Genomic DNA, 19,390 nt, shown 5'->3' on the forward strand with positions numbered 1-19,390 from the left:
CAAGAGCAAAGCTGAGCTACAAAGATTCAAATGCCTGTAATTTGGAAAGTCAAAATTAAATTCCCAAAACCATTTTCCATAGTAGTTAGTTCATAATGAAGAGTTCTGCTGGATCAGATCAAAGGCTCATCTTGTCCAGCTTTCTGAACCTACAAGGGCCAACCAGATGACTATAGGAAGCCCCCATGTGGAACATCAGTGCAAACTCTGGCTCATGTTCCCCAGTGACTGGCATTCAGAGGCGTACAACCTCAGATAGATTCATTTACTTTCTTACATTTGTACCCTACCTTTCTTCAGCCATGGAGCCCAGGGTGCTGGGCATGGGGTTCCAGGCCCTGATCAGACCCAGACCTGCTGAACCTCAGCAAGATGGTGACCTCATGTGCCTTCAGAGCATACCCTGGGTGTATAATATGACAAGTAGGCAATGGAAGTCTTAATCCACAATGTGGCAGCTAGACTGGTGACTGGGAGTGGTCCCACCTCTGCTACAGTGTGATGGGCTGGTGTGTTGAGAAACTTCCTTCAACAGAATGCTTGGAAGAGCAGTTCAAGAGAATTTCTCTGTGCGATTTATTTTTTAAAATGGTGATAAATTAGACACTCCAGAAGGTAACACACTATCAGAAGTATTTTCTTTTTAATATAAAACAGCAAATGTTTTAAAACAGGTTTATTTCCCTCTCCTTCCTCCCCCCTTTGCCTTGCCCACGCCAATAAACATTAGGAAGGCAAGACTTGTTTACATTTTAATAAAATTAAGTTACTTGGTGTCACTTTCTATTATAGTCTTTATTGGGAAGTGGAGTAAAATTGCACACAGGGGAGTCATAAAAAGAGGGGAGTTGAAATCACTGTGAACAAAAGTATAGATTCTGAGATTTATTTCTTTAAAATGGATCATGGGGAAGATAGATACCTCCTCCTCTGAACAGAGGTCTGGGTTTCTTCCCACTTTCGATTGGTGCTGGTAAAATTTGAAAACTTTCTGAGAGCAAAAGAGACCCATAGAGTCAGATGTGTCAAGAGGGAGGCAATTGGCCATATTCAGTTCAAATGGTGCATCTTCCATGGAAAAAGAAGCCAGCATTTAGAAAACATAGACCCACAGTGATCACCCAAAGTACTAAGGTAGGAAGGTCCATTTTTTTGGCCTGCTATCCACTGATGTCATGGGAACAACAGGTTCATCTGCTGCCTGCTTTCAATTTTAAAAATGGAAGACCAGTTTCCTAGGCCAGTGCCAGGGCGCACCACGAGTCTTGGCGAAGAGGAACGCTTAGTCCCGACTGCTGGGTCATGGTGGCCGCAGAGAAGGCGTAGTCCTCTGGCTCATACTTGAACTGGGTGTGGCTGTCAGCCAGAGCGTCTTCAGATTGGCTTGGACCCTACGAGGATTTGCAACAAAGAAATGAATGGGCTTGCTGTCCCCATTACAGGTGAAATTTCTATTGCATTGGTTATTTTAACCCCTACCGTAAAGACTAAGATGTTTAACATGGGTCAGACCTCCAGTCTTCCTGATCTCTGCAGCTCCTGGCTGTATACACAAAGAATGGGAAACCTGTAGCCCTCCAGATATTGTTGGACTACAGCTCCCATCATCACTGAGCAGTGGCCACTGTTGGCTTGGGCTGATGGGAATTGGAGTCCAACAACATCCAGAGAGCCACAGGTTCTCCATCCCCAACACACACCCTTCTTTATGCCTCCCTGCTTCTAGTTTCCCTTTCAGTGTTTCTCAGACTTGGGTCCCCAGCTGTGGTTGGACTACAACTCCCATCATCCCTAGCTAGTAGTCAGGGCTGATGGGAGTTTGGTCCAACAGCTGGGGAGAAACACTAATCTCTTGTATTCCTTCTTCAGGTCTCCCACTCATTCTTTTGCAGGACTCATCTCCATTCCCATAATTCCTTTGGTCTACTGCCCCCTTTTATAGACCTCCATTTTTAATACAGGCCTTTATTTCCGCTCCGGCCTGCCGTACTCTAAGACTATGCCCAATTTCTAACTGGCCCAGGAGACTCTGAAATTACGGCAGCTTGGCCAATGACTGCTAGAGGAGTTCATCATTATCATCTCCACCAGCAGCACAAAATCCATGAGCATGCTACATATCATATCGTATCATTTGTCAAGATGTACTGCAGTTCCTATCATCCATTTACCTGGGAAGCTGCCACGATCGACTGCCCTGGATATTGCGCTGTTACAGAGGGTTCTGTTTTTAAAGTGACGGTGCTTTCAGAATTTGTGATGGAGGAAGGGGAATTGGTGGTTGAATTGGTGGACCCTGCAAGATAAAATGGTTTAAAGAATACATACATTAATGGAAGTGTGAAGCAGAAGCAGATTGCATTATTATTGCTAGTTATAGGCCATATGATTTATTCATATTTCCATCTCCTTCAAACTTCTGACATCTGTGCAAGGCCTCTGAGACCAAACATTTGCTTCTTTCTCAGAGGTGAGGAACTGTCAGGTCCAGGAGCTGAATGTGGCCCTTGAGGGATATCTATTTGGCCCTTGGGACCCTCCCTAGACCCTACCCCACCCCATACTTCTCACTGGCTCTCCTCTGCGTGTAACTTGAGAACTTTTGCCTAGATGTCACATTTTCTGGAACTGTGATAATGGCTCTTGCTTTGGGGATGAAGGATGAAGAGGCAGGGAGGGGAATCTATAGCTTCTGTATTGCTAGAATCTAGCCTACTGTACAAAGGCAACAATCACATCCATTGCTTTCCCTGCTTTCGCCTCTGGCCCCTACCATCACTGCATGTGGCCCCCAGAAAGTTCCTGCAATGGAATACAGCCCTCAGATTGGAATAGGCTCCCTACCTGTTGTTTTATCCCATTACCAACAGCGAACTCAACCCACTGAGTGCCAATCCTTTTGCAGCCAAAACAGTACCGTCCACACACAAGAGGAGCAGTCCCCAAGGTTTGCACAAACAGAAAATACTTTAGTAAATCTTAGAAGATCTTAATGGGGACGACGACCCCAAATAGCCAAACAAGGACTAAGCACTTTAATTTTATCACTTATAATTTAATCTTAATTTTTATAATTGTCCTTCAAGCTCACCCTTGCCCTTGCTTTAACCCTTATCCTTCACAGAGGGTCTAACTAGTCGGCCAGCAGAATCATAAGAAATAATTCTTTCTGGGTTGCATCTCTTCGGACTGTGGGCTTGGCTAGGGTTGGATGTGTGTGAGGGTGAAGGTTAAACACAGAGAGAGAAACCTTGGCTGAACTGTGGATCACACACAGAGAGAAAGATGAACTCTCTGTGTGAACACATGGGGTGGATCTACACACGGGGGGATGCTATAAATAAGTCATAAATTAAATCGTTATAGGAAAAAACAACGCTATGAAAAATCGCAAATATTTTTTTTGCTCTCCAGCACCATCTGGTGTTGCATCTTTATAATGCATTCAAAACACTTTTTTTTTACTAATGTAGCTGACTCCATAGTGTGTATGAACTGTGTGAACACTTCATGAATTCTGCTTCACAATGGTAGAAAGAGTCGACATCGAAGGATCAAATCATGCAGATACTGCCTTCCTTTCCTTAATTCTGCAGTGTAGAAGGTTGGATTGTAAGCTTTTTGGAGCAGGACAGCCACACATGCACCGAGACGTCATTTATTTTATAATTTACTATTATTATTGATACCTGTTGAGGATTTTCCTTTGGTGATATTTTTAGGTTTCCTCTTCCTCGTCTGGATGCTTTCTTTTTTCATTGCCAGAGGTCTGGGTACCTTGACATCAAAAAGAGGAAGAATCATCAGTACCGGCTTTGACTTGCTTTTCTGCAGAGCACTCCAGTATTCGCTTTATAGTCACTGTATCTGTGCAATGCAGACGGTGTCCTTGTTCTTCAAAGGGGTTCATTTTTCTCATTGGCAGTCCTTGGGCTAGTAGATGCATGAGGCAGAGTATTTGGAGAACCTTACGACAGACACACACACACCCATATTTTCTCCAGTTTCTTTCCTACACTACTGGGGTAGGAGAAATAGCTGTGGCTGATGACTACAGTATTTTTACTTCTTGAACAAGGACAGTCTTCTGTCTCTGGGACAGGTGAAACCTAGGTCCACATTTTGGAAAGACGCAAAGCACACTGGCACAGGTTCTGGCCCGGCGGCAGATTCCACTTCTGAACTCAAATCAAAATGCTGATCTTGGTGCATAAAGCTTAGGACCCTGATTCCTTATAGACTGCCTTATCTCATAAGTACTGACCCAGACCCCAAAATAGTTGTCTGAAGCCTTTTCTCTCAGTGCCCTTTTCAAGAAAAGTTTGGAGGAGAGCAATGAGAGAACAGGCCTTTTCCGTGGTAGCCCCTCAGTTGCAAAACACTCTCCCCAAGAAGGCAAATACACGTTTCTTTCTCAAGTACAGTGGTACCTCGGATTACATACGCTTCAGGTTACATATGCTTCAGGTTACAAACTCCGCTAACCCAGAAATATTACCTCGGGTTAAGAACTTTGCTTCAGGATGAGAACAGAAATCGTGCTCCAGCGGCACGGTGGCAGCAGGAGGCCCCATTAACTAAAGTGGTGCTTCAGGTTAAGAACAGTCTCAGGTTAAGAACAGACCTCCAGAACGAATTAAGTTCTTAACCTGAGGTACCACTGTATTTGGGAACTGGTGGAGACCACTATATTGTGCTGCCTTTATGGCAGTATTTGTCCATCCTGTTGTTGGGTAGAAGGGTTTTTGTGTCTGATTCTTTTGTGAATTGACTTTTAGAGTCATTGTTTTTAACTACATACAGGCCACTCTCAATTTGTGTGCATTTGATGCACGCATGTACCATGTTCAGCACCGGAAGGAGGAGGGCTGGGGCGGGCGGCTTAATGCGCTCTGCCAATGCATGCGGTGACCTGGAATGTAACTCCGGTGTAAACTGAGGTATGTGTGCCTGTATTTATTTCTATATATTGTACTTGTTTCTGCATTTACTATTTCTCTGGGGCTTTGTGTTTGAAGAGACACATGCTCAGAATACCAGGCTAATGAATACATGCTCCTTACCCCATGCAATTTCATGTATAATCCGCATGCGTTGCAGACTGGCTCCCCTTCTGCGTTCCGTCTCCAGAGCGTAGTGTTGGTCGTATGGCAGTTAGTGCAGCAGAGACCGGCGCGTCTAGAGGAGGACTGAAAACGAAGAAATATATATAAGTGGGGTGGTGCTGAAGCACTGCTGCATTTGCATCAGGCAGGAAATGATCAAATCTGAGATAAAGCCCATTTCCTAGAAGATGAGGGGTTGATGTGACATCAAATATAAACATGTCTAATTGCCTTTTAAAGCCATCCAGGATGGCGGTCACCGCTACCATCTTGGGGGAATGAATTCCATAGCATATAACTATGTACTGGGTGGAGAAGGTAACTGAATATTAATGGAAAACTATGTTTTTTTTTATTAAATTTGTTAACTGTTGAAATATACAGGGTGAGTCTTTTAAAAGGGGCCCCGTGGAACATGTGTACTCTATATCCACAGGGCCTCTTTTAAAGGACTCACCCTGTATATATTGTATTTTTCGCTCTATAAGATGCACTTTTCCCCTTCTGAAAAGTAAGGGGAAATGTGTGTGCATTATGGAGCGAATGCAGGCGGGAGGCTCTGCTCAGCGCTCCCTTTAAAGAGCTGCACACACACTCTGCGCGCTCTTTAAAGGGAGTGCGGCTCTTGGGGGAGCCTTAGCCATGCGCAGCCACTCCTGGGCAGTGGGATGAAAGCTCCCCTTGCCCGGGAGAGGCTGCGCATAGCTATCCCATAAGCCAGGATAGCCAGTGGGATCGCTGCGCTGTGATCCCGCTGGCTGTCCTGGCTTCTGGGATTCAGAATATTTTTTTTCTTGTTTTCCTCTTCCAAAAACTAGGTGCGTCTTATGGTCTGGTGCGTCTTATGATGCAAAAAGTATATATACACACACAGTGAGTGAGGGAGTGAGGGAGAGAGAGAGAAATAACCCAGTGGCCTTCCTTGCACGATGGTTGTGTAAACAAGCAGAATACAGTGGTATCTCGGGTTACATACGCTTCAGGTTACAGACTCCGCTAACCCAGAAATAGTGCTTCAGGTTAAGAACTTTGCTTCAGGATAAGAACAGAAATCATGCTCCGGCGGTGCGGTGGCAGCAGGAGGCCCCATTAGCTAAAGTGGTGTTCAGGTTAAGAACAGTTTCAGGTTAAGTACGGACCTCCGGAATGAATTAAGTACTTAACCCGAGATACCACTGTAGTAAAAAATTACAGTGCAAGAACTGACAATGCTAAGGGTACCTGGATGAGCTGAATCTCCTACCACTATCACCCAAGGCAATTCTCACCAGCCCCTGGTGTCTTCTTCAAGGTGTGTTCATACATGTGCCCATGTTCATGAAGAAAATTAAGAGATTCTCTGGCTCTGTTGCAACCCCTTCACTTTTAAGGGCTTCAAATGAGAAAGTTTCACGAGTTAGAATTATGGAGCCCAACTCGTTCCACTGCTAAGTCTCTGATCCAAACAGAGAAACATATTTTGACTGCTACATGCAGTCAGCAGTTCCATGTGAAGTTCGTGATGATTTGCTTCAGAGATGCCAGCGTGAGAATCATACCATTGGATTTGTGCCTGGTGAAACAAGTACTCCTCCTTTCACATGAAAAGTTACCCCCCCCCTCTCTCTCTCTCTCTCTCTCTCTCTCTCTCTCTCTCTCTGTGTGTGTGTGTGTGTGTGTGTGTGTGTGTGTATAGAAGTGTTTTAAAAATATTTAGGAAGCTTTGATGGCAACCAAGACAATCAAGGGTCTGGAAACTGAGCCTTATGAGGAATGGTTGAGGGAGTTGAGTATGTTTAGCCTGGAGAAGAGGAGACAGAGAGGAGATATGATAGCCATCTTTGAATATCCAAAGGGCTGTCACATGGAGCAAGCTTGTTTTCTCCTGCTCTGGAGGGTAGAACCCCAACCAATGGATTCAAGTTACAAGAAATGAGATCCCAGCTAAACATCAGGAAAAACTTTCTGATGGTAAGAGCTGTTTGACAGTGGAACGGTCTCCCTCGGGAGGTTATGGACTCTCCTTCCTTGGAGGTTTTAAAGCAGAGGTTGGATGGCCGTCTGCCATGGATGCTTTAGCTGAGATTCCTGCATTGCAGGGGGTTGGACTAGAGGACCTTCAGGGTCCCTTCCAACTCTACAGTTCTATGTGATGAGGGAAGGCTCTCTAACCCCCCACCCCAAACTGGCAGCTTGATATTGTGTAGTCCTGCAGCAGATACATCTTGCGAACTAACATACTCTCACTTTAGGTGCTTCAATAATATTTCACAGCCTTAAAGTATCAGTTCTTCATGAGCATCACCCATTGCCTTGGAAATTACCCACAATGCAAAAAAACCCTGTACATCCGTTTGTTTCGCTATTAAAAACTTGGTCCCCACAAATGATGAATTAAGTGAAGGGGAGCAGGAATCAGAACGAGAAGTATTGCAAAGACCACAGTGGTGACCGGCATTTCAGGAAGACATAGTGGAATAACACATTTCAGCATTCTGGTTGTGAAGTTCCTGAATGCTCACCCACATGTTTGTTCCCCATTTCTAGGCACAGGTTTGGGATTTCCAGGTCCAGGCCTGAATGTTTTGTGTTTGTTTTCTCCCACTGCTTTATATAGTAATATGTAATATGGGGTCATCCCTCCTTCCCTGCCAGGTCACATTCTACAGCGGCTGTAGCAAAAATGGCCAGCATTACAGACCTCAACAAAATTATTGGTTAAACACTGTGATCACGATAATGGAAAAAAGTGTCGACAGATCACAATTAAACAAACAGAATCACAATTAAAGTAAAATCAACTAGGACTATAAGGATTGCTGTGATACTGTTTGATCAAACAGTGGCATGGCTTCCCCCCAAAAAACAAAATCCTTAAGAAATGCCATTTCTTAAGGGTCTCCTATCAGCTATCAGCCCCCTTCAAACCACAGTTCCTAGGATTCTTTGGGAGGAAGCCATGACTGTTTAAAGACATATAAGAGTGATCGAAACATATGGTGTGACTGTGACCATAGCGGATGAGCCCTGTAGGAAAAGGACTACTCTTCCAGAAGAGAAACAGTCAGATTACAAATTCTCTCCAGCATTTGGCAATAGTGGTAAAAGACTAAGGTCTATTTTGGTTGTCAGGGAAGGAGGGAGGGAGGCACATTTGTTGCAACAGCTCCAGCATTATTCTTACTGTGCTTTTTTAAAAAGAGAAAGTGAATTCCTCCCTCCTCTTCCTATTCCACTCTGCCTTTGCGGAGCTTTGACCTTGGCTAGGAAGTTGTTGACTTCAACATTGCGCCCCGATGTGTTTGTTTATACAAAACCAGACCGAGCCCTTAAAACAGAAAGTCCACCCCAGACTGCGCTCGGCAGCCAAATGCAGCTGATAAGCTTTTGGTATCGTGGACTTTGTAATGTGTTTCATTCAAAGCACGCAGGAAAGGCTCGTACGCGGCCTCAGCTACAAAGCCAGAGGACTGAACCAAGATGGAGAGTCGCACCCAGAGTCATTGTGGCTCGAACGACACACGATACTCAGCTGAACAATTATTTTCTCCCATTCTTTATATGGTTGACTCTACACACACACAAGCGTTTGTGTGAAAGGCAGCTCAACTCTTTTGTACTCTGGTGTACACTTGTTGAATGTTACCTGTGAATAAACGTGCCAGTGTGCAGCTCAACGATTTGTGTGCACAAATTGTACATCTGTTGAACATACTGTGTGAGCACCCAAGGAACAGCCATGGGTCCATGCCCCATGTTGGGCAAAAGATACCTGCATTGCAGGGGTTGGACTAGATGATCCTCGTGGTCCCTTCCTATGATTCTGAGGGAAAGAGATGGACAACTCTCCCCTCTGGCTAACCTTCCCCAGAACTTTAATTCTTAGTCAAACTCTGATTCCAGATGCATGCTTGGTTAGGAGAGGGGGCTAAGGGGAGGTTAACTAGCAATATTAGGTTAGATCTTATCTTCATGTCCAACTACTCTAGTCCGAACTTAAAAATGGAAAGCGTAATGCCGGTGGTCAACAAAAGAGGTTCAAAGACTCTCTCTAGGCAAATAAAAAAAAATGTAGTGTAAACACCAACAACTGGGAAACACTGGCCTGTGAGAGCTCCAATTGGAGAACAGCCTTTACCAAAGGTGTCATGGGCTTTGAAGACACTCAAACTCAGGACGCAAGGGAGAAACGTGCTAAGAGGAAGGTATACTTGGCAAACCCTCACCATGATCAACTCCTGCCCGGAAACCTATGCCCCCACTGTGGAAGGATCCAGAATTGGCCTCTGCAGTCACTTATGGACTCACTGTTAAAACCGTGTTTATGGAAGACAATCTTACTCAGCTACGAGTGATAGAAGAAGAAGAAGAAGAAGAAGAAGAAGAAGAAGAAGAAGAAGAAACAGAAACAGCAATACTAGGAAAGGGCTTATCTTCATTCACCACTGCGATTAGAATTGGACAATTTGCCCACAATCTCCTCCTTTTTAACTTTGATTAAGGCAGATTCCAGGTGCATACTGACCAGCTGCCACCGTGTATTTTCCTCTCCCTTTCCAATACTACGCTTACGGCTTCAATAGTTTTAATCCAGCAAAGACAGATGAAGGTCATGGGAAATACCTTTGGAATCCCAAGGACAAGTCAACATTTCTGCTGCCAGGGATGTAAGATATATTCTCTAAACAACTGAAGGGGGAGGGAAGAATGTTATACTTTAAAGCTTGGTGAGTAACAGTGGAAGGGAAAGATGCATTGGGTTGTATCCAATGCTATTCCTGCTCAGAGTAGACCCACTGAAATTACTGAACGTGACTAACTTAGGGTCATTACTTTCAGTGGGTCTACTCCGAGTTAGCTGGAGTCCAGCCACAGGGTATAAAATTAGATGAAGTGTGAAGTTGCTAAATGTAAACATAGGCAGTCTTGACTCCAACCATGAGGCGCCAGAGTTTTGCAGACTGAATCTGGGGAATGGCTGTGCTTTTTGAAAGCTTGGGCTTTCTTTAGGAAACCTAAAATTGGAACCCCAAACCTGAAAAGCAGGCCAAAAGCAAAGCAAAGCAGGGAGTAGCAGTCACGTGGTTTTAAAACCTGCATTTGGATGTATTCAAAATAAAATTGCAAGTGGAAAAAGTCACATATATGAAGAACATTTTGCAAAAGGTTCCACAAAAGTTCCTACACTGAATGCACACTTTCTTGCTGAAGAGAGTCTGACCCTGTAGGCATCCTCAGATATGCCTCAGTGGCAGAATGCAAAGATCAGGCAGAGGAATGGGGAATAAGGTGATCTCATATGCACACTGGCCCCAGGTTGCTTAAGACTTTGTATGCCAATAGCAAGACCTTGAAAATAGGTTGGTGGAGTGAGATCCATTGTTCTGTCTAGCTCAGTACTGTCTACACTGGCTGGCAGCAGCAACTCTCCAGGGTTCCAGACCAAGGCTCCTCTCCCAGCCCCACCTGGAGATGCCAGGAATTGAACCTGGGCCCTTTTGCAGGGAAGCTAGATGCTCTGCCACTGAGCCACAGCTCTTCTCCAAGTACATTCAAGAACATACTGGCAGTCAGTGGAGCAACCTCAACTCAAACAGCTCAGAACCACAATAACTCAATGTCCGACCCAGACCCCGCAATCATCATGCGAGGTCCTTCTTTGTGTGCCTCCTCCAGAGGTCCAGAGGGTGGCAACACAAGCCGGGGCCTTTTCTGCAGTGGCTCCCTGTTTGTGGAATGCTCTCCCCAGGGATGTTTTCCTGGCACCTCCATTATGCATCTTTAGGTTCCAGGCAAAAACATACCTCTTCAATCAGGCCTTTGGTTGGTTTGCATTCTCTTTCCTTTTAAATGTGTTTGTGGAAGAGGGTGTTATGGGTTTGTTTTGTTCTTGTTTTTATTATGTCTTTTGCGTTTTTATCTTGTATTTTTATGCAGTGTACTACCCCAAGATCTATGGATGGTGGTTTGTATACTAATTTAATAAACAATAAATAATAATAGGTGTTATATGTTGGCAGTAAAAAGTAAAGGTAAAGCGACCCCTGACCATTAGGTCCAGTCGTGGCCGACTCTGGGGTTGCGGCGCTCATCTTGCTCTATAGGCCGAGGGAGCCGGCGTACAGCTTCCAGGTCATGTGGCCAGCATGACTAAGCCGCATCTGGCGAACCAGAGCAGCACACGGAAACGCCGTTTACCTTCCCGCTGGAGTGGTACCTATTTATCTACCTGCACTTTGGCGTGCTTTCGAACTGCTAGGTTGGCAGGGACCGAGCAACGGGAGCTCACCCCGTTGCGGGGATTCAAACCGCCGACCTTCTGATCGGCAAATCCTAGGCTCTGTGGTTTAACCCACAGCACCACCTGCATCCCATGTTGACAGTAGCCAACAGCCAATAGCAAACAGGCTGCAGAATTCTGCACCAGTCATGGCTTCCAAACCAGCCAAGAGAGCAGCCTTATCTTCAAGATTACCAGTACTTGAATCATCATAGACCAGCTAAGCTGATCCAGGAAAGATTGCAGCTGACTCGCAAACCAAAGCTGGTCAGAAACATACCTAGCCACCAAAGTAACCTGAGCCTTAAGCAAAAAGCTGGGTCCAAGAGAACCCACAGACTGTATTTGCTGCTTCATAGAGAATGCAACGCTATCTAAAACTGACAACACACCCATCTCCAAGATACAGGAACTACACCCAGCTTCCAGAGTCTCTGGATGTAAACTCAATCTTATTAAAATTATTAGACAGATTAGCTTATTAGACTAAGCTTATTAGACATTAGGATGTCACATAGAGGAGGGAGAAAGGTTGTTTTCTGCTGCTCCAGAGAAGCGGACACGGAGCAATGGTTCCAAACTACAAGAAAGAAGATTCCACCTAAACATTAGGAAGAACTTCCTGACAGTAAGAGCTGTTTGACAGTGGAATTTGCTGCCAAGGAGTGTGGTGGAGTCTCCTTCTTTGGAGGTCTTTAAGCAGAGGCTTGACAACCATATGTCAGGAGTGCTCTGATGGTGTTTCCTGCTTGGCAGGGGGTTGGACTCGATGGCCCTTGTGGTCTCTTCCAACTCTATGATTCTATGATTCTAGACAGATTTCTGGTGGAAAAGCCTACTCGCCAGGATGGCTTTGTGCCTTCAGTACTGGCAGCAGTAAGCCTCTGAATACCAGTTGTTGGAAATCGCAAGTGGGGAGAGGGGTCTTGCACCCGGGGGGCTTGCTTGTGGGCTTCCCATAAGCACCTCGTTGGCAGCTATGAGAACAGAATGCTGGACTAAATAGGCCTTGGGCCTGATCCAGGGGGGTTCTGGCAGGCAGCTTTCCTTGTGCAGGCATCCACTCAGTTTGCAAAGAGTTCAGAATATAAGCAGCCACCTGCTGGATCAGACCCATGGGGTGGGGGGGTGGGGGGGGGTAGGACACACACACACACACACACACACACAGAGAGAGAGAGAGAGAGAGAGAGAGAGAGAGAGAGGAGTCCAGCACCCTGTTTTAACTAGTATAATGCCAGATGCTTCCAGGAAGCCCATTAACCAGAACAGGAAGGCATAGCAACTGGCGTGTAGATTTTACTGACTCTGAAAATGGAGGTTCTAATCTGCCTATTGAAGGGACGCAGGTGGCGCTATGGGTTAAACCACAGAGCCTAGGACTTGCCGATCAGAAGGTCGGCGGTTCGAATCCCCACGACGGGGTGAGCTCCCGTTGCTCGGTCGCTGCTCCTGCCAACCTAGCAGTTCAAAAGCATGTCAAAGTGCAAGTAGATAAATTGGTACCACTCTGGCGGGAAGGTAAACGGTGTTTCGGTTCATTGCTCTGGTTCGACAGAAGTGGCTTAGTCATGCTGGCCACATGACCTGGAAGCTGTACGCCGGCTCCCTCGGCCTATAGAGCGAGATGAGCGCCGCAACCCCAGAGTCGGCCATGACTGGACCTAATGGTCAGGGGTCCCTTTACCTAACCTGCCTATCAGGTTAGAAGCAAAAGAGGGAAGCAAGTGCTGTGTGGAAATCAGTCTGCCCACTCAAAATATCAACACTATGCATGCCAGACCATCGTATTATAGCTCAGTTGGTAGAACATGAGACTTTTAATCTCAGGGTCGTGGGTTTGAGCCCCCCATTGGGCAAAAGATTCCTGCATTGGACTAGATCCCGTGATCTCTCCCAAGTCTACAATTTTTATGATTTATTCATTTCTATATTGGAAATCTCTCCTTCCCTCTTTCCTCCCATGCAATGTGCAGAACCTCAACTAAACAATGTAAGGAATAAAATCCAGTGGAAATACAGGAATGGGTCATCTGACAAGAAGCTGATGAAAACTGTAAATCGTTTTAATAAGGCGGCTTGCTGAAATAATCAAGAATTAAGTTGGCTTGTGAAGCTCATTGCAGACGATGCCTACTTGATTTCACTGGGAAGAGAATTCCATACCCCTGGTACCATCCACAAGCAGAGAGAATGTGGATTTCAGACCTAAATGTGGCCCCAAGGCATTTCAATCTGAAACCGTAGAAATCTGTCCAGACCTCACACCTCTTCCAGACCCTTAATCTGTGACAAGACCTCTGGCTCACCTGGATGGAGAGTGGCATGTAGGTATGTGGCCCCTGAAAGGTTGCTCATGACTGAGTGTGGCTCCTGGCTTGAAAAATACCCTGCCCCTGACACCTAAGACCCCAGAAGCAGTAAACACAAGAGGCCATCCAATATTGAAGACCAGACAAGGTGGATGTGGAGAATCCTTTAGTAAAACAGAAGCCAACTGAGGGTTAGCCAGACTTACCAGCCTTTTCTGGGGCTTGATGAGAGGCCGGTTAATGCCATTCATTTTGTGATATAGACCACAGGCGTTGCACAGGTAGTGCCCTGTCCCATCTTTCCTCCAAAGAGGAGTGGACATCGCTCCACAGTTAACACATTCTCTGCCATCTCCGGGGAATTCCTCCAAGAACTCTGAAAGTGAAACAAAAGGTGAGACACATTTCATTAGGCATTCAAGTAGGGACCCGGTCCCTTCACAGCATCGAGACAAGAGACACCGTAGCACATCTCAGAAATGGTAAATCTCCTACCGTGAAGTACAATAAGTCATGGAATGGGAACGATGGCATCAGAAAGCCTACAAGCTAGGTTTTGAAGCTCCTTACAGAGGCTCCCACCAGACATCATTTCCATTGCATTTATGAAAATTTGTGCTCATGATGGGGCAAGACAGTCACAAGAGATCCCACTGTCAATACTGCTTATTCCTTCAATTTTGGGTGAGGTTGCCTCATTGCTTCACATCCAATTGGTGCATATCCCCTTAACTTCCTGCTGAAATCCCACAGGATCCATACCACAAATATTCTGGGTTTATTTTTGTCCCCCTTTTGGTACGCCATAGCCTCTTGGGGCAGCAGTAAAATGGTGGCTTGGGGAACGAGGCAGAGGGCCTTCTCTGTAGTGGCACCCACCCTGTGGAACACCCTCCCATCAGATATCAAGGAAATAAACAACTACCTGGCATTTAGAAGACATCTGAAGGCAGCCCTGTTTAGGGAGGTTTTTAATGTTTGGTGTTTTATTGTGCAAACCCAGCCAGATGGGCGGGCTATAATAATAAATTATTATTAATTATTATTATTCTTATAAGCACTGCAACTGATGAACAGGAAGGAATTCGCCACTAACACCCTTTTGTTGTGTCAATAATGTTAAAGGATAAACCTGCCCCCCAACCTTCCCCCAGAGAAATCCATTGCATTCCATGGGAGTGAAAGAAGGGCAAAGAATTTCAAGGAAGGGTGAACCTCATAGAGGGCATTTCTTCCTGCTCTCCTCAAACACAGCCTCAGGGTTATTGTGTGCACAAACATTTGTAAGTCGGGTATAACATTGGACTAAGGGCAGGAAGCCCAATCAGTATGACCGAGAGACAAGAAAATGACCACTGTGTGTATATATTTAAGATAAGGGACTGTGCTTGGGCCCTGAGAGAGAGAGAACCAGTCTGGATGGGTTGTGTCTTAGGTGAGAGCCAAGAGGTTGAGAGATCTTGAAAAGAGAGGTGAGTTGGAAGGAGAAAGAGGCATGAGGTACCATCAGTACTCAATTACAGTATTGCTATCAGTATATATAGAACTTTAGCTGTGATTCCTGCATTGCATTCCTGGATTGGATGACCCTTTGTGTCTCTGACAACTCTACAAGTCTATGATATGAGGAGTGAACACTTAAAACCAATAGTTTCCACTTTGTATTATTGGAAAAGGTAAAAAAGGTAAAGGGCCCCTGGACGGTTAAGTCCAGTCAAAGGGGTTGCGGTGCTCATCTCGCTTTTCAGATCGAGGGAGCCGGTGTTTGTCCACAGACAGCTTTCCAGGTCATGTGGCCAGCATGACTAAACCGCTTAGCTAGAGCACATGGAAACACAGTTTACCTCCCCACTGCAGAGGTACCTATTTATCTACTTGCACTGGTATGCTTTCGAACTGCTAGGTTGGCAGAAGCTGGGACAGAGCAACGGAAGCTCCCCCCTTCATGCGGATTCGAACCGCTGAGCTTCCAATCAGCAAGCCCAAGAGACTCAGTGGTTTAGACCACAGCGCCACCCTACTGTATCATTGGTATCTTCTTCCAGATTGCATTTTGTCCCTGCAATCTGCAATGTGCTGTATGGATTGTTTTGGGGTTATGGGTGTGGCTGTGTGTACTGTTGTAGTTCTAACTGTATTTTTTTATGCCTTCCAATGAGAGACGGGATAGAAATACAAACAAAATAGATTGTTAGGATTTCACTGATGTTCACGAAGCTGAGGTGTGTCTAGATTTTGCCCAAGGGGTTTAGGATCAGAGCATTAAAACAATCAAATTTCCAATACTTGTCTCTTTCTTATGTTTTTAAGAGGCAGCCATGTGTCTCCTGAACTAGACAAGTAGAAAAATGATCTACATCCCCTCCACTCAGTCCACACACACACACACACACACCTTTTCAGTTAATTTCTTGTATTCTTTAATTAGTGATAAATGTATTGTCAATGAAGCAGCCATAACTAATAGCCACTGACATTGGCGGAGACTCGGAGGAGTGTATGGCTTCCATTTGCCCCCAGAAAAACGCTTGCTTTGTGCTGTTTGAATGGGCGAGATGAAGTGCGACCCAGCTTGGTTGTAAAAATAAATGATCGGGATGATGTTATTCTAAGATGATAAAAGGGGAGGCGGAGGAGATCGGGAGACTTCCCTGATTTCAATCAAGCAGCGCTGCTTGCTGACTGGTGGCGACAGGCAGACTGGACAAGACCTGCTGGAATGTCTTTGGCTGATGGAGAAGGTTGGGGGATACTGAGGCCTGGGTATCAATCACACCGACAGCTCAGAGCTGACAAATGACAGACTCCGGGTAGAGGTTCGGAGTCAGTTTTACAGCACGACGCCGGCCAAATACTGACCTCGTGGTAGGCAAGGACTCCAGAGCTCTGCTCCGATGGAGGGTCAGAGCTAAGCCTTCAGGCACACACATTTGCCCTATGCCTTGCTTTTAGGGCTGCGAGTTTTAAACTGGTAGGTCAAGCCAAGGCTTTTCATTGCTTAAAGGAGTCAAACCCATGTTAAATACCAGCAAAGACTGGTTTCTCTTTCATTCCTTGCAGCAGATACACACCACAGCCAAACCAGGCACAAGAGTTTTAATAGTAAGGATCAACTTAGCTTGTCAGATGGGGGGCAGTAAGTGAAGTCTACCCCTTCCTGGCTTAACCTCACTCATTTATTTATTTTTTAAATGGAAGTCTGCATGCTTGGAGAAGGGCAACTCAATATTTAAGGGAAAGAGGACACTGCAGTTTTCAGGTACTGCACCAAGAATGCCTCACATGCACCTTAGCTACATAGGCTTGGATCATAAGAGGATATAATTTAGAAGGTGCTCTTGACCAAATAAAAAGGGCAGATTCACAGCCGACCTCCACCAATGCACTTTCAGAACTGAATGCCACTGCGATGCATGAAGAGACCATTAAATAAAATAGAGATTGAATCTTATCATCTTAAAATGGAGGTATAGGTACGACAGACACATTTTATCCAGGAGAAAGATAAATATAGGGAATATATAGATATGGGCTGCATCCAGCTAGTGCTTAATCAAGGTGAGCTGTGCAATCCTGTGCACAGGCAGAAGCAAGTCCTACTATGTTTAATTTACTCCCATCTAAAAGAATGAACTCCTGCCAACCTAGCAGTTCGAAAGCACGTCAAAGTGCAAGTAGATAAATAGGTACCACTCCTGCGGGAAGGTAAATGGTGTTTCCATGCGCTGCTCTGGTTCGCCAGAAGCGGCTTAGTCATGCTGGCCACATGACCCAGAAGCTGTACGCCGGCTCCCTAGGCCAATAAAGCGAGATGAGCGCTGCAACCCCAGAGTCGGTCACAACTGGACCTAATGGTCAGGAGTCCCTTTACCTTTAAAAGAATGAACCGGGTTGTAGCCTTAAGTCATAATAACTAGAGTGGGGGCCACATGAAGAAGACCAATGCATGTGGTGTTCTTATTGTCATTATTAGTAGTTATTCAGTTTCTTACCTACCCTTCAATACAAGGTCCCTGCAGTTTAAAAATGCAAAGTCAAAATCAATTTAAAACAAAAGTCAAGGTATGTATATGAAGAGTGTTAAATGTGCATGCATACTTGAAAGTGAACATATGCTAGTCTACATTTATAAATGGAATTGCATTACATGCAATCCAAAGGATAGGGTGTGTTAACTACACACCAAGATGACTGCCTCTCTGGTGCCATGTGAACGAAGTCACATGCATTTTAGAGAGATGCTCCCTCATCCAGTTGTATTTAGAGATCTAGACACAATGTGGCGTGTTATTCCCCACCAGTTTCAGATTCTATATGCGGTTGGGCTTTTAAACGATTGATGGGCCAAGCAAAGTCAAATTATGTGGAGCATCGGGCAAAGATACATAAAGTGACAGATATGCCCAAAGACTATTTTGCTGATGACACCCACACACCAAGGAAGCCAACCCATGAAGAGTACCCAGAGGAGACGTCTATCATGCCAGTGGAGGCTGGTCCATTAGAGTGAATATGGCACTGCCCCACACCAACCTGAGTCTGCCCTCAGCCAGCCTCCACCTGCCTATCTTATATCTTTCATCCAATCCATAGGGTGGCAGTGCCTGTCACCTTTCTCCTCCTCAGTCTCAATGTTGCTCTGGTAGAACACAGCAGGGAGAAGGATGGGGTCCTGTTGTTGGTTCTGGCTCTCCATCTATTCTTGGACCTTCCTTCAACTTGCCTTACCACTCACCAATGGACCCCAGTCACCAATGCAGGTCACCCAACCCCAATACACAAGAAGCATGCAAAGGAGCTACAAACATACTCCAGTGGTTGCTGGTGCAAGTCCCAACATGGGGGCTTTTTGATCTTGCATGAAATGAAGGTGGACAGCTTGACAGTAGCCAGAAACAGGAACCCTGTGGTGCAGTTTGCAAAGCATGTACAGGCATGCTCAGGGGACTTCCAGTTCAAATCTGCACCAGGGAATTCCTCTTCCCTTTCCAGGTTGCAATCATGAAGTTGAAAAGGTGATGGCCAGCAATTGGGTGTCAAGATACACCATATCCTATGCACTTCCATGGTAAAGTTGTATGGGAGGCTTTTGACACAGGAGTGGCTTTTGTTGTCTTGCCTTTCATTGAAGTCAATGGGAGGGAAATGTCCTGTGCCAGAACTGGTGGTATTGCCCAATGATAGGCACATAACCATGTCCTAGAGGCATGGTGAAGTATATCACCCAAATTGCTGCATTGCAGCCATGGCATCAGAGGAGTTTGACTGGTGTAGCTGTGATGCCTGTAGAATGTATCTGGGGTTGCAGAAACATAGCCCAAAAACTCCAATACAGCGGTACCTTGGGTTACATACACTTCAGGTTACAGACGCTTCAGGTTACACACAGAAATAGTATCTCGGATTAAGAACTTTGCTTCAGGATGAGAACACAAATTGTGTGGCGGTGGTGCAACAGCAGCGGGAGGCCCCATTAGCTAAAGTGGTGCTTCAGGTTAAGACCAGTTTCAGGTTAAGAACGGACCTCCGGAATGAATTAAGTACCTAACCAAAGGTACCACTGTACAGGAATGCACCCTTAATCGATAGAGTAAGGTAAAGGTAAAGGTACCCCTGCCCGTACGGGCCAGTCTTGACAGACTCTAGGGTTGTGCGCTCATCTCACTCTAGAGGCCGGGAGCCAGCGCTGTCCGCAGACACTTCCGGGTCATGTG

General features: G+C 45.5%; 1 protein-coding gene across 3 annotated transcripts in view; it reads right to left on the reverse strand.

Annotated features, from left to right (window-relative positions):
• Positions 1-624: 624 nt before the first annotated feature.
• GATA5 (GATA binding protein 5) overlaps positions 625-19,390 on the reverse strand; it is a 52,937-nt gene continuing 34,171 nt past the window's right edge. For all 3 annotated transcript variants that reach the window (XM_083618982.1, XM_083618983.1, XM_083618981.1), the window contains exons 3-7: positions 13,883-14,052; positions 5,064-5,189; positions 3,690-3,777; positions 2,172-2,296; positions 625-1,391 (exon numbers count right to left, since the gene is read on the reverse strand). In XM_083618982.1, coding sequence (XP_083475108.1) covers positions 1,236-1,391; positions 2,172-2,296; positions 3,690-3,777; positions 5,064-5,189; positions 13,883-14,052 — 665 coding nt within the window. In that variant the 3' untranslated portion in view covers positions 625-1,235. The remainder of the gene's footprint in view (positions 1,392-2,171; positions 2,297-3,689; positions 3,778-5,063; positions 5,190-13,882; positions 14,053-19,390) is intronic.

This window comes from Podarcis filfolensis, assembly GCF_964270895.1.
Source record: "Podarcis filfolensis genome assembly, chromosome: 6".
In the NCBI taxonomy this organism is placed as follows: domain Eukaryota; kingdom Metazoa; phylum Chordata; class Lepidosauria; order Squamata; family Lacertidae; genus Podarcis; species Podarcis filfolensis.